The sequence below is a fragment of the Dermochelys coriacea genome, chromosome 3 (assembly GCF_009764565.3).
Source record: "Dermochelys coriacea isolate rDerCor1 chromosome 3, rDerCor1.pri.v4, whole genome shotgun sequence".
In the NCBI taxonomy this organism is placed as follows: Eukaryota; Metazoa; Chordata; order Testudines; family Dermochelyidae; genus Dermochelys; species Dermochelys coriacea.
Genome location: NC_050070.1, coordinates 179,914,237 through 179,933,136, shown reverse-complemented (window position 1 = coordinate 179,933,136; position 18,900 = coordinate 179,914,237). Strand labels below are relative to the sequence as shown.

Genomic DNA, 18,900 nt, shown 5'->3' with positions numbered 1-18,900 from the left:
TGGAAACAACTGAAGAACTAAGACTGAACTGGAAGAAGTGCTGGACCCAGGCTAAAGCGATTTTAAGCCTGTGAATGGAACACCTGGGGATTCCAAGCTGTAAACTAGTGCAGCTTGCCCCTTAAGAATCTGCAGCCTGCTTGTATCATCATTTACGGTGAGGATTTGCTATTCATATCCAATCTATGTAATATATTAAGCTTAGTTTGCGTGTTTTGTTTATTGCTAGGTAATCTACTTTGTTTCATTTGCTATCCCTTATAATCACTTAAAATCTATATTTTGCAGTTAATAAATTTGTTTTTGCTTTGTATAAAACAAGTGTGTATGGGAGTCATAACTCAGGAGCAGAAAGCTGTTGTATATTCCTCTCCACATTCAGGGAATGGACAAATTTCATGAGCTTATGCTGTACAGTTCCCTGTGCAGTGCAAGACGGTATAATTTTGGGTTTACACTTCAGAGGGAGGTGCACAATAGCTGGGAAGTTCCTTAGCTGGAGCTTTACCATGCAGAACTAATCACAGCATCTGCATGTAACTGTACCTGGGTGTTCCCCTATCTGTATGAGTGCTGGTGAACATGCAGGCTGTTCACAGCAGTACAGTGTAAAGGGAGCAGTATAGTGTAAAGGGAGCCTATGCTGGTGTATCGGGGGAGCTCAGTGGTACCCCAGTTCCAGGTGGCACCCCAGGGGGAACCTGTCACAACCATCCTTAGAGAGGAGTTGCCAGGACTACCGTGTGCAGTGTACCCTGAAGAGACAGAGAACCCTTGGACTACGGAACCCCCTCTCCAGACTGTGATAGGAAGTAGCCCAGGGAAACCAGACTTTAGTCCAATTTCATTCCCAGAGCAGGGGTCAGGGTATTGTGGCTGGATCCCCCGTTGATCCGGTGGCCGAACACTCCGTCACTGTTAAGGCCCAGTGGAGTTGGATGGGTCCGGGTCCCCATACGGCTCCCCAACGCCAACCCCATCCCAGGGATGGCGACATTTGTACCCCTAGGCCAGAAGGTCTGTGTTTGGCTTGTCCCATCAGGAGACAGTGAGCCTTAGACTGTGCGTTTGCTGGCTGCCTTATTTAGGAGGCTTAGGCTAAAGCCTGCTCCTTATTCTGCCCCACCCAAAGGACCAGAGCCCTAGACTGTTAATTACTGCCAGCCCCAGCCAGGAAACTGTGGGCTAAAAACTGCTCACTGCTCTGCCCGACCTGAGGGGCTAGAGCATCAGCCTGTTACTGCTTCTTGCCTCTACTAGGTGGCTACAGAGCTGTAGAAGTCTTACTGCTTGGCCTCACCAGCAGGACCCAAGCCTGAGTGCTGTTGCCTGACACAGCTAGGTGGAGTGACCTCCTGCCTCATTTGAGAGCAAGGGACCACTACAAACCTAAATGTATGCTTCCTGAACAAATATTTCCATTCAGAACAGGGCAGCTACTTAGAATGATTAATTCATTCCATGTAGTAATGTTGGCAGGCTATAGCATAATGCTAGAAACCTTCTTTTTGTAACTGTTATTGTTGGCATTTCTTTACATTCTTTGATGAAACAACATAGCTCCATTTCAGTGAACTAACGTCACCCAAAATTAAATTCATGATTCTTTAATTATCCTTACAGGATGCGAGGTAGACCCATGAAAATTTAGACTGTAAACCTGAGCTAAATTGAAACTCTAGTAACAATAAACTGTAATGAAACAGACCTGAAGTTTAATTGTTTTATTTCAATATGATGTACTCTATCCTGCAATAAAGCTATAAGAATTTATAATATTTTATAGTAATAGACTAATGACAGAAAACATAGGATTAGGATTCCCCACTGTACTCTAATGGATGAGGCATTTATGATGTGTTGCTCATGTCCGTTCCCGTCCAGGTGTGCACATGTCCACATGTGTCCCCATTGGAGATTTTTGCCTTAGGGCCAGTTGTGGTGCTCTCTGGAGTACCGCACTCATGCCGTGGTATATCAGGGGCCGGCGGCCCTATGACCTCTCTGTTCCTTCTTGCCGACAACTCCAACAGAGGGGCAGAAGGATAGGTAATGGAATGGACATGAGCAACACATCTCCCTAAAGAACAACAGTTCTGAAAGGTAGGAAACCTTTTTTCTTCTTCCACTCCTCGCTCATGTCGATTCCATTCTAGGTGACTCACAAGCAGAATCAATGGAGGTGGGCTTGGAGTTCACAGTCTCACAGTTTGCAGCACTGCTTTGCCAAAGCCAGCATTGTCTCGAGCCTGCTGGGTCAGCACGTAGTGCGATGCAAATGTGTAGACGGATAACCAGGTTGCGGCCGGACAGATCTCTTGGATGTGCACCTGCGCTAGGGAGGCTGTTGACACCTGTACCCTAGCTGAATAAGCCGTCATAATCACTGGCGGGGGCATTTTTTCCAGCTCATAGCAGTAGAGGATGCAGCCCATGATCCAATACGAGATTCTCTGGACTGACACTGGGCAACCTTTCATCCTGTCAGCGACAGCAACAAATAACTGTGTTGATTTACAGAGCAGCTTTGTTCTAACAATGTAGAAGGCCAGCGCCCATCTGACATCCAGGGCATGCAGCCTGAGTTCCTCATCCTTCGCATGAGGCTTTGGACAAAGGACTGGTAAGTAAATGTCTTGACCACTGAGGAACTGGGAGACGACCTTGGGCAGAAAGGCCAGGTGTGGACGCAGCTTGACTTTGTCCTTACAGAAGTCTGTATAGGGCAGGTCTGACGTGAGCACATTGATCTTGGTCACCCTACGGGCCGCAGTTATAGCAACCAAGAAAGAGACCTTCCAGGAGAGAAGCAGAAGGGAGCAGGAAGCCAAGGGTTCAAAGAGGGGACCCCTGAGCATGGACAGCACAAGATTCAGATCCCAAGGTGGGACCGGATCTTGGCCATGTGGGTAAAGGTGCTCCAAACCCTTCAGGAAGCTTCCCGTTATGGGATGGGTGAAGACCGACCAGCCCTGAAGCGGAAGGTGGAACACAAAAATAGCTGCCAGGTATACCTTGATCAAAGTTAGTGACAGACTCTTGTGCTTAAGGGGTAGTAAATAAACCAGGATGTCCTGCAGAGGGGCCTCTTCTGCACGAATGTGTCAGTCTGAGACCCAACACATGAACCGCTTCCACTTCACCACATATGTAGGTGGACGGTTTTCTGCTGCCCAGCGGAACACTCCCATTTGTCCACACTCAACCACACAGCAGCCAAGCGACTCCAGGTTTGGGTGCAGCAGGTTGCCATGGTTCCGGGACAGCAGACCTGGCCGAAGAGGTATCTGCAGCGGGGTGGCTGTGAAGAGACTCAGCAGCATACCGAACCAGTACTGATGAGGCCACACCGGGACAATTAGAATGCTTTGTCTTACTTTACCTTGAGCAGGACTCTGTGGATTAACGGCACTGGTGGGAAGGCAGTATTTGACTTTGGGTGCTGATGTACGCTTTGTCCCTGCCCCGCAGAGAACAGAACACGTGGCACTGCCTGTTCTGTCTGGACCTGGGGAAGATCAGGCTGACCACTTCCAGAGGGAGCGACCATTTGTGGTGAGACGAGAAGGTCCTGCTGAGGCAATCTGCCAGGCCGTTCTTGGCTCCAGGCAGGTGGGCAGCTACCAGATGAATGGCATGTCACACACAAGTTCCAGAGGCTGAGCGCTTCCCCAACAAAGGCCAGAAGTCCTGGCTCCATCCTGCTTGTTGATGTAGTACATTGCGGCTGTATTGTCCATCAGAACCTGCACCACCCTGCCCTTCAAGTGGAACAAGAATGCCTGGAAGTCCAGGCAAACCACTTTGAGCTCCATGACATTCATATGAAGGCCCAGATCGCTGTATAGCCAGCATCCTTGGGTGCTGAGCTCACCCAGATGGGCTCCCCAGCCCAGGTCAGACGCGTCTGAAACCAGGGTAAGCGACGGAGACGGGGTCACAAAGAGAACCACCTGCTGCACCGACTCTGGATCCAGCCACCAGTCTAAGGATGAGAGAGACATGGGTTGGCACCATGTCCTCTCAGTCCAGGACATCCCTGCTGGGGATACAGACCAAAGCCAGCCATGCCTGCAGAGGTCATACATGAAGATGGGCATGGCTGACCATGTATGTGCACTCGGCCACGTGGCCCATTAGTCGTGGGCTGTGGTAAGTGGATGGTGTTTTCACATGGGCAATCAAGTCTGACATGGTCTGGAAGTGCACTTCCGGAAAAAAGGCCCTCGCTCGTGCGGAGTCAAGAACCGCTCCAATAAACTCTATGCGTTGGGCCAGCATTAACGTGGACTTTTCTGTGTTTATTAACAGGCCCAGATCATTGCAGATGAACCACACCAGTTCGACGCTCCGGAGACCTGCCCTTGATGAGCCAGCTGTCGCGATACAGGAAGATCTGGACCCGCTGATGTCTCAGGTAAGCCACTACCAGCGCCACCCACCTTGTGAGCACCCTGGGGGTCGAAGACAGGCCATAGGGTAGCACCGTGAACTGGAAGTGACGCCCGGCCACTATGAAACACAGGAAGCACCTGTGGCCCAGGAATATGGAAACATGAAAGTAAGTGTCCTTCAAGTCGAGAGCAATGTACCAGCCCCCCGGATCCAGGGAAGGAATGATGGACACCAGGGAGTCCATGTGGAACTTCAATTTCTTGAGAGACTGGTTGAGGCCATGCAGGTCCAGGAGTGGCCTGAGACCTCCTTTGGCCTTTGAGATTAGAATCCTCTTCATTCAATGTCCCGAGGAACCTTCTCCACACAGCCCCCAAGCCCAAGAGTTTCTCTACCTCCTGAACTAGGAATCGCTCGTGAGAAGGGTTTCTGAAAAGAGATGGGAAAATGGGGGGGGAGGAAGGAGGGGCAGCCAAGAACTGTGGGGTACAGCCCCAAGCCACTATGTCCAGGACCCAGTGGCCCCACATAACCCATGACCAGGCTGAGCGGTAGGGGGAAGGTGGTTGAGGAAAAGGCGGGTAGGATCGTCGACTGACTGTGGCGTCACTCTCGGGCACACTCTCAAAACGTTCACTTCTGGCCCCCTGGGTGTTTGGCTGCCCCAAGCTGGGCAGGCGAGCAAGAGGAAGAAGGGCGACAATTAATAAAACTAGCATCCCTTCTCTTTGTAGGTCCCTGATGAGGCTGCCAGGGTCTTGGCGGCAGTGGTAATTGGAAGGGCTTCCTGGCTGATTACAGCGTGTGCATGCCCAACAAGCAAAGGGTAGCCCTAGTGTCCTTCAACCGGTGCAGCCCGGCATTTGTTTGATCAAAGAGCAAACCAACTCTGTCAAAGGGGAGGTCCTGGATCGAGACCTGCATCTCCTAGGAGAGGCCTGCCGTCTGGAGCCAGGAACTACATCGCATGACCACTGCCGGTTTGGCCACTCTTGCCGACAAGTCCACTGCATCCCATGCCATTTGCAGGAAGCATCTGACCGCTGCCGTACCCTCCTCCACCAGAGTGCCAAACCCTTGGGCCAAACCCTGAGGGAAGGATTCCTGGAACTTTCTGAGACCGTCCCAGAGATTAAAATTCTACTGGCCCAGCAGGACCTGATGGTTCACCACCCAAATTGCAGGCTGGCAGTAGAATAAATCTCTGCCCCCAAATAAATCAAGTTTCTTAGCATCTTTGTTTTGGGGCATCAAGGATGTGGGGGCCTGCATGTCTTTTTTGTTGGTTGCAGATACAACCAGCAAACCTGGGGACAGGTGGGTATAGAGGTATTTGAAACCCTTGGCAGACACAAAGTATGTTTTCTCAGCCCATTTCGAGGGGGGGCGGGATGGAGGAGGGGGTTTGCCACAAGGCCTTGGCTATATTGAGGACCCTCTCATGCAGGGCAACCCAGATGAGCATAGAGGCCAAGAGCACATTGAAGAGGGTGTCCTCCTGCTCCCCCATCTTCTGTACCTCGAGCCCCAAGTGCTTGGCCACGCACCGGAGAAAGGCTTGATGTTCCCTAAAGTCACCCGGCGGGCTAGCTCTGGAAGGTCCTGTGACCGCCTCATATGGGGATGACGAGGAAGACTGGAAAGCCGGTGGGGGTGCTGGGGTCTCAACCATGGTCGGAGAAAGAGGCTTTCGGGTGGGCAAAGGTTCCTCCATCCCGACCTCAGAGTGGGCTTCCAGTACCGGGTCCGGTGCTGGTGGGGCCACCACCCAATGTTCTGCTGCAGCTACCGACCAGTGCTGTGAAGGAGGCACCATCACAACCAGTATGCCCCATGCACTCCAATAAGACCACTGTGCTGGCCAGTGGTTGTGCTGCCATTGCGGTGCTGCAGATAAGGGAGCGGGCTCCGGTGCCCAATCACGCCAATGAGACCTTGGCAATCAGCTGAACTGGCCCTCCGTACCGGAGGAACCCTCTTCTGGTGACCAGGGAGGAGCCATCAACATCTGCAATTGTTCGCTGGTCATGGCTATTGGTGATCGTTGCCCAGGCGTAACTGAAAGGTAACTGTAGCATGGAGAGTGGTATCAGTGCCGGGGAGACTGGTACCAGGAACATTCCCACCATGTCAGGGATTGGGACCAATGTGACCACCAAGAAAGCGAGCAATGCTGGGAATAGAAAGGGAAGCGTCGACCCCATACTGGAGAGTAGTGCCGAGGGGGATCTGGAAACTTGCCTGTGTGACCGGCGACACGATTAGGATCTGCCCCGGTATTCCCGATGCAGCAGCAAAGAGCGACGCCTTCTGTCCGGCGATCAGCGTTGTTCCCCTATCCCCTGAGGGGTCTTAACTGCAAGCTTGCCCTCTTGGGGAGCCTTAGCAGGGTCCTGCGGCAGCGGGGTCATCATCGGAGCAGGTGGAGACCTGTGCGCTCTCTGCAGAACCAGCACCGCCCCTTCACGTGTGACTCCCCAGGCACTTAAGGAAGCTGCCCTGGGGGTCACTCACAGTCACAGGCCTGCTGCAGTGCAAGCAGGGCTTAAACCTGGGAGACCCGGGCATGGCCTGCCTGGGGCAAAATCCCACTGGGACCCTAACTACTAACTAACTAACACTTAACAAGTACTTAATAACTACTTAGCACTAGCAAAAGTGAACTACGTACAACAGCCTTAAAGCACAAAATTCAGAATGACAGACAACCACTAGCTCTAGCTAAGAAAAAAAAAAGGGGCTCCGACTGACCACCACGGGCAGTAAGAAGGAATTGAGAGGGCATAGGGCCAGCGGTGCCCGATATACCATGCTCATGCAGCGGTACTCTAGAGGGTGGCACAGTCAGCCCTACGTGGCCCTAAGGCATGTGGGCAAACACATTCCTAGAATGGAATCCTTATGAGCAAGCACTCAAAGAAGAAATAATTTTCTGTAACTAAGGACTTGTATAAATAAAGGACACAATACCCAGTGGGACGGGAAAGTGATAGTGACAATTACCACAACCAGAACCTCAGAAAGGAAAAAAAAAAAAAAAAAAGCCCAAATACTTTGGCTACAGAAGTTCTCCCTGTCTCACTGTGGGAGCTCAGGACCCAAGAATGAGAATCCTGTTTGTAAAGCATCTCTGAAGAACATCACTGTGGACAAACTTCATGCTTGTATTGGACTTTAAATCAATGAGCTGCAGCTCATTTCCAAAGTGCCACTTAGAGCAGCCCTGAAATAAACCTTATGTCCCACATCCCCAACCAACGGTAAGGCACTACTTTTAAATAAACATTGGGAAAAGAAAGCCTCAGAAATAAGCATCTGCTGAAGCTGAATACCCAGGCACTTTAATCATTTTAGCTACATAGCTGTTCAGAGCTTTTCATTACCAGTTTTTAATGTACTATATAAAAAGAATACTAACCATCATGGCTGTGATCCACATTACTGCATGTCCTATATCATAAGCATTTGTTAGGAATCTTGGAACTAAAACTTGACCGCTTCCCACTGGAAGATTCAAACTTCTCAAAATCCTTGTAAATATCTGTTAAAAAAGTTAATATTATTACTTAATACTATTTATAAGAAGTTTCTGTACAATACTTGCAATGGGGCAACAGTTCCTGCATAGTTGTTATTAATTTGCTAGAATAAACATCCGAGTAACAAAACATCACATATGCATTTAGTGACTGGCTACTCATAGTTACTGCAAGTTCCATTCTTAGCAGTGTGCGGAACAGATACAATTTTAGGTCCCAGCATCAAGGGTTACTCTGAGACAATCAGTTTTCACATAAAACTGAAATACATTTAAATGCATGATTGTAGGAGAACTATCATGATACTAAACACCCAGCAGTCTGAGATTCAAACTCCTGGTACTAGAGAACTAAAATCAGGTTAAAAATTATGCAATAGTTTTTTCTCTCTCCTGCTGGTAATAGCTCACCTTAACTGATCACTCTCGTTATAGTGTGTATGATAACATCCATTGTTTCATGGGGTGTGTGTGTGTGGGTGTGTGTATCTTCCTACTGTATTTTCCACTGCATGCATCCAATGAAGTGGGTTTTAGCCCACGAAAGCTTATGCTCAAATAAATTTGTTAGTCCCTAAGGTGCCACAAATACTCCTGTTCTTTTTGCAATAGTTTGGTTATCGTTACAATTTAAACTTCTACCTAGTATTCCAAATGATTTGTGCATACTATAAACAAGAGAGTGTTTTCCAAGAATTGCTGTGGGGCACTCCACCTACAACTTCTTTTCAGTTAGAAAAGGTACCATAGACAAGGAGTTATTTATTTTTATTCCAATATTTTTGATGATGTGATAGGTTTGAGAGGGAAAATGAGTGCCAGCAGCTTCTTACATGCACCTATAGTTTTTGAAGATGGAAGGAAAGTTAGTCTTTAGTGACCTATCCCCACATACTACTTCTGCATCAGAAGCTTGAGGATAGGGCATAAGGGTCCTTTTATTCATCTCCTTATAGTTGGCAACTAGGTGTTGCAGCTAATAATGGAGATTCAAACCATACCAACATGTTTGGGGATCTTGGATAAGGCAAAATAGAGAAATGGGAGAACAAAGAAATGTTAAGTCTGAATGAAAAAACAAAAACAAAAAAACCAGGCAAGTATGATTAAAATGCAGTTCCAGAACCATAAAAAGGAATATGAAATTAAAGACAAACCCACTGGATTTAATAAACAACATGAAATTAATAAGGCCCACCACTTTTTTGATGGAAGCAATACAAAAGAACATGAGAGAGAGTATAGTAGTCCACAATACAGCAGCAAATCCAACCGGAGAGGCGTTGCGAAGAGAGCGCACGGCCCCAGTAACGGACGGCAATGGCGACGAAAAGGCAGGAGAAAGCACAGAAGCTGCAGGTGTGCTGAGGGTAGAATGCCAGCACCATACATATGTCCAGGGAATGAAGCACGTGGTGTCTGGAGAAGGTATATAATTTGGGGTAAAAGGTGGGGAGATTAAAGTGTCTGGTAGAAGGTGGGGCATTGATTGAGGTGGAATGGGGATGCCACTTTGGGGAGGAATTTGTGGTGGAGGAGGAGGGAGACACTGTCCTTGTGCAAGACAGTGAAGGGAGGATCCACCATCGTGGCCGCCAGTTCGCTGACGCATAGTGCAGAGGTAATGGCCACCAAGAAAATCACCTTCACGGAGAGTTGGGCAGGGAGCAAGGGGCGAGAGGTTCCAAGGGCAGCTTAGTGAGGGTGGAGAGGACCACGCTGAGGTCCCAGGTAGGGGTCTGCTTGCGGATTGAAGAAAAGGCACTGAGAAGGCCATGGAGGAAGCGGACAGTAGTCGGGTGAATGAAGACAGAAAAGCCATTCACCAGGGGGGAGAAAGGCACTGAGTGCTTCCAGGTGTACATGAATGGAGGAGTGGGCAAGGCCAGAGTACCGGAGGTGGAGGAGGTAGACCAGGACAACAGGCATGGAGAAAGCATACAGGGAATAGCCATGGCCACACACCCAAATAGTGAAGCAGCACCATTTCACCTGATAGCAAACTCTAGTGGGCCGTCACCTGCTGTGTGTAAGGATGTCGTGGATGGAATCAGAGCAGAGCATGCCACGTCTATCTGCGAGCTCCATCCAAATACCAGCCCATGAGGTGAAGAGGGCTGGGGCTGGGTTGTCAGATTCAGCCAATGGGTTGTTCAGGAGATTGGGAAGGTGAATTGGGGGGCAGATGGAGAGAAGGAGATCTGTAAAGCGATATTGGCGAAGCCAAGCGGGGGCCACAAGGATGACGGTCGCCTGATCCCATTGTATTTTGCTTAGGGCTTGTAGAAACAGGAGAATGGGCGGGAAGACACAGTGGAGTTCGGTGGTCCAAGGAAGGAGAAGGGCGTCGCCCTGAGATCCTGGGCCGAGGGCTCCCCTGGAACAGAAGGGAGGAAATTTGAGATTGTCTGCCGCGGCGAAGAAATCCCAGTGAGGTGTCCCCCACTGGCAAAAAACAGAGCAGAGTGTGGGGTCATAGAGTTGGCATGGAAGAAGAGACTGAGGGTGTTGACAAGAGAATTGCTCGTGCCAGGAAGATGCACAGCATGGAGAGCGATGTCATATTTAAGGCACCAATTCCAGAGGAGGATGGCCTTCGCACAGCGGGAGGGGGAACGTGTCCCGCCCTACTTGCTGACATAGGCAACTGTTGCATGTTGTCTGAGAGCAGTTGGACGTGGCAGGAGCAGAGGAGTAGCAGTAGCATTCAGCAGGCTAAGTGAATGGCATGAAGTTCAACAATGTTGATGTGCATTCTTGCCTCTCTGGACAACCAGAGGCCCCGGCCATGTGTCCATCCACGTGTGCCCCAGCTTGCCAGGGAGGTGTCGGTGGTGAGGGTGGTGCATGGCACCGGAGGCATAAATGGGATGCCCGCCTGGAATGGAGGATGGGTTGTACCACCAAATGAGGAAGGTTGAGGGCAGTGATGATATGGTGAAGGAGGACCTGATTCTGGGCATGATCAATGGGAGGTGAGACGGACGGAGAAATGAGCACTTCATCAGGCAATGAAAAGGCACCGGTGGGGACCTGCGGGGCCAGTGGAGTGGGAGCATCCGAAGGAGCATTGTAAATGGTGATAGTGGATGGGGAGGGCTGACTGAGTATACGACATTGGTATGGGTCCCAAGCGGCCCAATAGGGTCGGGTGTAGGGGTTGCTAGGAATCGATGGTCCCCTTGGGTAGGAGAACCACAAGGCTGGCTGGTAGGGCTGCACTCTGGGATCCAGGATGTAAAGTTGGCCAGCGAGAAGGTGGGGTTCGTGTCAAAAAACTACTCCGATTTGGAGGATGGGTCTGGTAAGCAGCGGAGCAGTCAGTACCAGTGGAACCGGTGGAGCAGTGGGAGGCATTGGAGGGCAGTACATCAACAGGAGAGGCTCCTCAATCAGGGATGGAGGACCAAGGGCAGCAAGCAGTGCAAGGATGGCAGCCTCAGCTAAGCTGTAATTGTCAGCAGTGACAGGCACCCCAGAGCGCGCGGAACAGGACAGGAGACACAAGATGGTCCCGGCAGCGTGGACGGTGATGGAGCGAAGGCAGCGGAGCTGTCACCAAGGCTGAGGTCAGTGCCATTGGAGAATGGTGCAAGGACTTATGCTCCAAATGTGACTTTTTGGAAGAGGGGGCCCGATTGTCGGCGTGTGACTTCTCACCTGACCGGGCATGGCTTGGGGAGGAAATGCTACGCTTGGGGGCAATCCCCTTGTGCCCATGTGCGTGCTTCTTATGCACACAACGCTACTTGGGCAGATGCCAGGCGGGATGGGAGTGGGGCTGATCAATAGTCCAATAAATCTGCCAGTGCCAGATCTGGTGGCACACAGGGGCGCACTGCCTCCTCCATAAGGAATTTATGGAGGTGAAGTTCACAAGCTTCCCGAGTTCAGGGTGGTAACGAGCAAATAGAGCAACGCACAGCAATGTGAGCCTTGCTGAGGCAGTAGAGGCAGAATTGATGCTTATCGCTCACAGAGAACAATGGAGAGCAAGAAGCACAGTACTTAACCTTGGTTTGCTGGGACATAGTCCCCTGGCTGGGGAAGGTTTCCACCAAGGGGGAAATTAATTCAATTAATTAATCAATCAATCAATCTTTCACACTAACTAAAAACTAACTAACTAAGGACAGGGAAACTAGAACCGACAACTACACCAGGAAAGAACGACATACAGGAGATAAAGGAGAAACGCAGTACTCAAAGCAAGCTAAGAGCACTGAAGAACAGTGGTTCCGACTCTAGCCATGCAGCGGTTAGAGGGAACTGGAGCAGCGTTGATCCACACGGCTTAAAATCTCGGATGAGCCACGCGGTTGACGCATATTCGGGTCAACATACGCTACTATGAGCAGTTCTGGCTCTGGCAGAATGGCGCGAATGAGCACCCGTGATTGGAATCCACATAGGGACCATCACTCGAAGAAGAACACGTATTTATATTATAAGAGAAATTGGATTTAATCTTTTCATAAGAGACCAAATTTCAGCAATAAAGCACCCAAATTATTGAGGAAACGGATGAAGTTAATATTTACCCTCGAAGGATTGAAAATTTAAGTGATGATCATTTAGAAGTCAGGAGACTAAGAACATAAGAATGGCCATACTGGGTCAGACCAAAGGTCCATCTAGCCCAGTATACTGTCTTCTGACAGTGACCAATGCCAGGTGCCCCAGAGGGAATGAACAGAACAGATGATCATCAAGTGATCCATCCCGTCACCCATTCCCAAGTTTCTAGCAAACGGAGGTTAGGGACACCATCCCGCCCATCCTAGCTAATAGCCATTGATGGACCTATCCTCTATGAACTTATCTAGTTTCTTTTTTAACCCTGTTATATAGTCTAGGCCTTCACAACATCCTCTGGCAAGGAGTTCCACAGGTTTACTGTGTTGTGTGATAAATACTTCCTTTTGTTTGTTTAAAACCTGCTGCCTATTAATTTCATTTGGAGACCCCTAGTTCTTGTGTTATGAGACGAGTAGCTCTCTGGAGATTTATTTCGTATGTTTAATATCCAGTGAAAAAAAGTTGAGTCTGAATGCCCTAAAATAACTGAAGCAAGCTGTATCTAAAAGTATCAGAATCACACAATTTCATTTGTTTTCTCAGTAAGAAGGGACAGGTGGCTATATGAGCCAGCAGTTTAAGAGATATAAAAACGTTGGCCAAAATAGTCTCTTTCCAACTTTTTGGTCTTCTTACAGCTTACACTTAGCCTCACAAAGGCATTAATATGATCCTTCTCAGTACCAATTGGACTATTTCCAAGGAAGCTGGCTGGCCTGAATTCTATAGTGTTCATACCATTGAGACAACAAAGAAAAAGCAAATATTACACTATATCTTTATTAACTCAAATTTGGAATTGTTTGAAACAAAAATAACTTTGGACTTTTGAAAATGTGCATGCTACATCAAAATCTGATCCAAGTTGGCAAAAGCTGGTTTACACCAGAAGATTTTAATATATTAAAATGTTATGAACAGCTTGAAATCAAATGTCAGAGGTTCAGTGCATATGTGCTGTGCATCAACTAATTCAAAAGCGGTTCCATACTTGGTCTCATTCTTGCAAGTAAGTGGGATTACTTGTGCATTTAAAGTTATTCACATGTATAATTGATTACAGAAGGGTGGTGCAACATAGTAATACCCTTTTGAGTCAACTGATGAAGAGTGCCAACTCCCAAAGCTATACACAGAGTTAATTCAGATTTTCAGCTGCACGTACCTACCTTGAAAACATGGTTATACGAGGCCAAAACAGAGGCTGCAGAGAATATTTATGTTTGGTATTGCCTACATTGAAATATATCTTCAGGGTTACTGTAATATTATTGCAGGATAAACAATATCACTTGTAAAAATAATAGATATTACCTTTGGTACATATGGATCCCAGTCTATGTACCCTATGTTGTCAGTGGCCAAGCGAGCAAAAAGGTTTACTAGATGCTGGGGGGAGGGAGGGAGGGGAGAAACAAAAAAACAGGTCAATTTTCCATAGCATACATTTCTAAGAGAAGAACTCGAGGCCCATTTCATCAGTGGCCACAGAGGCAAAATATCAGTTCACCTCAGCAAGAGATTTTAAGATGACATTCACCAATGTCACACAGGGCATAAATAAGGAGTTAAAGAAGCTTAATGTAAACACCTGAGAAATCATTACAATTCCTGCGCTGAGATCCCCACCTCACTTGTTACTTCTTTTAATATTCATGACTAAAATACAAACAAAAACTACACCCCTCCACCCCCATATCTCTTTCATATTAGAGATACTGAACTATGGGATGCCGTTATATTGGTGGGATTTCATAGAACTATATCACAATAGCCCTTTGCATCCCCATAAGGATTGACTGGTAGTCTAGAAAATGCTAACATTCCAAAGGTTAAAAAGGAAAGCTGCATGAGAGAGCAATTATAAACTGCCCAACAATCAAAACTGCTGGCTTGTTTACTCAATCAGCAACAGCTTGTTGGAAGTCATGAAATTACCACCTCTTTCCTCCACACTAGAGAAAGGGGAGGAAAAATGGAACTCGATGTGACAGTGTTCAAGTTAAATATTTCAGATCTATTTACAAGCACATTTCAGCTCTATTTATATAGTGCTATTCTACAGGATTAGGAAAAGTAAATACTCACCCCCTCCCATTGTGGAAGATTCTGAACTGAAAACCAGAGGCCTATAAATTCATCAAACCAAAGCCTGCAAGAAATGAAATCAAGCCAGTCATTTCAGCACGGCACCAATCTCTCCTCCATCATCAGGCACACATTTCATCTCCACTCTACTAGGCAGTTTCAGGCACCTTTTCTCTTGATCTCACTTTCACTAATCCAAGTATTTTTTCCCCCCCTTACTGACTGGCTATGGTCACTGTCCTACCACTAGTTCTTTCATCCCTACCTCTGACCCCAAGCTTCAGTCCTTGGCGTTCGTTCCTCCTCCCTCCCTTACCACCTCATCGTTTCTGGCCAACTTTTAAATGTAAAGTTTAGTAGAAGTTTTATGTTAATGATTTACATCTGTATTTCACTTCCTTCTACCTACCTCAGTCTCACCAGTTTCTTGTTCTGTCTTAGTTTTCATCTCAACTGGCATACTCACTAGTAAGAACCTATCGCACCTAGTTTGCACCACTCTCCTACTCTAATGTCTAACATTTATCCCTATTGTCCAAGACCTATAAAAAGCATCAGACTTGATCCCAAATTCTTTCAGAGCTTGGGAAACAAGCTTCACGATTCCTCCACCTAAACCCTTATTTTTTCCTTTATTTTACTGAAACCTTTCTAATTCTCTCCTTTAAGTCCTCCACAAGTCCAATTAAATTAGAAGTATTTAAATCAGCAGGGCTGATGAAAAACATCCCAGGGTATTTAAGGAACTAGCTGAAGCAATCCTGAAACTGCTAGAGATTATCTTTGAGAATTCATAGGGATGGGTGAGGTCCCAGACAACTGGAGAAGTGCAAACATACTGCTTATCTCTAAAAAAGGGGAAAAAAGAAGAGCTGGGGAATTAGAGACCAGTCAATCTAATCTCAGTACCTGGAAACATATTGAAACAAATTATCAATTTGTAAGCACCTAGAGGATAAGAGGGTGATAAGTAATAGTCAACATGGATGTGTCTAGAACAAGAACTTTCCTTCTTTGACAAAAAGGAGTACTTGTGGCACCTTAGAGACTAACAAATTTCTTTGAGCATAAACTTTTGTAAGCTACATCTCACTTCATCGGATGCATTCAGTGGAAAATACAGTGGGGAGATTTATATACACAGAGAACATGAAACAATGGGTGTTACCATACACACTGTAACCGGAGTGATCACTTAAGGTGAGCTATTACCAGCAGGAGAGCGTGAGGGGAGTGGGGGACACCTTTTGTAGTGATAATCAAGGTGGGCCATTTCCAGCAGTTGATAAGAACGTCTGAGGAACAGTGTGTGGGGGGGGAATAAACATGGGGAAATAGTTTTACTTTGTGTAATGACTCATCCACTCCCAGTCTCTATTCAAGCCTAAAGTTAATTGTATCCAGTTTACAAATTAATTCCAATTCAGCCACAAGGAGCCACAAAAGTGGTTCCCTTAACCCACCCAGCTAATCTAATATTGCTAATCTCCACCCCCAACGAACATGATACAGTTCTGTGGTGACCTAGAATCCTATTTTCGACATCTCCAACTCAAGGAATATTTCCAACACACCTCTGAGTAGCGTACTAACCCACAGAGACCTTCCTACCAAGACTACAAAAAGGAAGATTCTGGGTGGACTCCTCATGAAGGTCAAAAAAACAGACTGGACTTCTACATAGAGTGCTTCCGCCGACGTACATGGGCTGAAATTGTGGAAAAGCAGCATCACTGGCCCCATAACCTCAGCCATGCAGAACACAATGCCATCCACAGCCTCAGAAACAACTCTGACATCATAATCAAAAAGGCTGACAAAGGAGGTGCTGTCATCATCATGAATAGGTCGGAATATGAACAAGAGGCTGCTAGACAGCTCTCCAACACCACATTCTACAAACCATTACCCTCTGATCCCACTAAGGGTTACCAAAAGAAACTACACCATTTGCTCAAGAAACTCCCTAAAAAAGCACAAGAACAAATCCGCACAGACACACCCCTGGAACCCCGACCTGGGGTATTCTATCTGCTACCCAAGATCTATAAACATGGAAATCTTGGACGCCCCATCATCTCAGGCATTGGCGCCCTGACAGCAGGATTGTCTGGCTATGTAGACTCCCTCCTCAAGCACTCCCAGCTATCTTTGAGACACTACTGACTTCCTGAGGAAACTACAATCCATCGTGATCTTCCTGAAAACACCATCCTAGCCACTATGGATGTAGAAGCACTCTACACCAACATTCCACACAAAGATGGACTACAAGCTGTCAGGAACAGTATCCCCGATAATGTCACAGCAAACCTGGTGGCTGAACTTTATGACTTTGTCCTCACCTGTAACTATTTCACATTTGGGGACAAGTATACCTTCAAATCAGTGGCACTGCTATGGAAACCCGCATGGCCCCACAGTATGCCAACATTTTTATGGCTGACTTAGAACAATGCTTCCTCAGCTCTTGTCCCCTAATGCCCCTACTCTACTTGCACTACATTGATGACATCTTCATCATCTGGACCCATGGAAAAGAAACCCTTGAGGAATTCCACCAGGATTTCAACAATTTCCATCCCACCATCAACCTCAGCCTGGACCAGTCCACACAAGAGATCCACTTCCTGGACACTATGGTGCTAGTAAGCGATGGTCACATAACCACCACCCAATACCATAAACCTACTGACCGCTATTCCTACTTACATGCCTCCAGCTTCATCCAGACCATACCACACGATCCATTGTCTACAGCCAAGCTCTACGATACAACCGCATTTGCTCCAACCCCTCAGACAGAGACAAACACCTACAAGATCTCTATCATGCATTCTTACAACTACAATACCCACCTGCTGAAGTGAAGAAACAGATTGACAGAGCCAGAAGAGTACCCAGAAGTCACCTACTACAGGACAGGCCGAACAAAGAAAATAACAGAACGCCACTAGCTGTCACCTTCAGCCCCTAACTAAAACCCCTCCAACGCATCATTAATGATCTACAACCTATCCTGAAGGACGACCCGTCATTCTCACAAATCTTGGGAGACAGGCCAGTCCTTGCTTACAGACAGCCCCCTAACCTGAAGCAAATACTCACCAGCAACCACACACCACACAACGGAACCACTAACCCAGGAACCTTTCCTTGCAACAAAGCCCGTTGTCAACTGTGCCCACATATCTATTCAGGGGACACCATCATAGGGACTAATCACATCAGCCACACTATCAGAGGCTCATTCACCTGCACATCTACCAATATGATATATGCCATCATGTGCCAGCAATGCCCCTCTGCCATGTACATTGCCCAAACTGGACAGTCTCTACATAAAAGAATAAATGGACACAAATCAGACGTTAAGAATTATAACATTCAAAGACCAGTCGGAGAACACTTCAATCTCTCTGGTCACTCCATTACAGACCTAAAAGTGGCAATTCTTCAACAAAAAAACTTCAAAAACAGACTCCAATAAGAGACTGCTGAATTGGAATTAATTTGCAAACTGGATACAATTAACTTAGGCTTGAATAAAAAATGGGAGTGGATGGGTCATTACACAAAGTAAAACTATTCCCTCCCCACTGTTCCTCAAATGTTCTTATCAACTGCTGGAAGTGGCCCACCTTGATTATCATTACAAAAGGTTCCCCCCTCCCCTCCTGCTGGCCATAGCTCACCTTAAGTGATCACTCTGGTTACAGTGTGTATGGTAACACCCATTGTTTCATGTTCTCTATGTATATAAATCTCCTCACTGTATTTTCCACTGAATGCATCCGATGAAGTTAACTGTAGCTCACGAAAGCTTATGCTCAAATAAATTTGTTAGTCCCTAAGGTGCCACAAGTACTCCTTTTCTTTTTGCGAATACAGACTAACACAGCTGCTACTCTGAAACCTTCTTTGACAGGGTTACTGACCCTAGTAGATAGGGAGAAGCAACAGATGTGATATATCTTGATTTTATAAGGCTTTTGACACAGTCCCACATGACATTCTCATACACAAAATAGGGAAAAATGGTCTCTAGATGAAAGTACTGTAAGATGGGTGCACAACTTGTTGAAAAACTATATTCGAAGAGTAGTTATCAATAGTTCACTGTTCCACTGATACAGTTCAACGTATCTAGTGAAGTCCTGCAGGGTCTGTCACTATACAATATTTTCATTAATGCTTGGAGAATGGAGTGGAGAGTATGCTTATAAAATTTTAAGAGGACATCAAGTAAGGAGGGGCTGCAAGCCCTTTAGAGGACAGAATGAGAATTCAAAATAACCTTG

At 47.0% G+C, this 18,900-nt stretch overlaps 1 protein-coding gene across 4 annotated transcripts in view; it reads right to left on the bottom strand.

Annotated features, from left to right (window-relative positions):
• Positions 1-18,900, bottom strand: part of PSME4 (proteasome activator subunit 4) — a 228,156-nt gene that overhangs the window by 152,671 nt on the left and 56,585 nt on the right. For all 4 annotated transcript variants that reach the window (XM_038397749.2, XM_043511903.1, XM_043511904.1 and 1 more), the window contains exons 6-8: positions 14,600-14,663; positions 13,826-13,900; positions 7,814-7,936 (exon numbers count right to left, since the gene is read on the bottom strand). In XM_038397749.2, the coding sequence (XP_038253677.1) occupies positions 7,814-7,936; positions 13,826-13,900; positions 14,600-14,663 (262 nt within the window). The remainder of the gene's footprint in view (positions 1-7,813; positions 7,937-13,825; positions 13,901-14,599; positions 14,664-18,900) is intronic.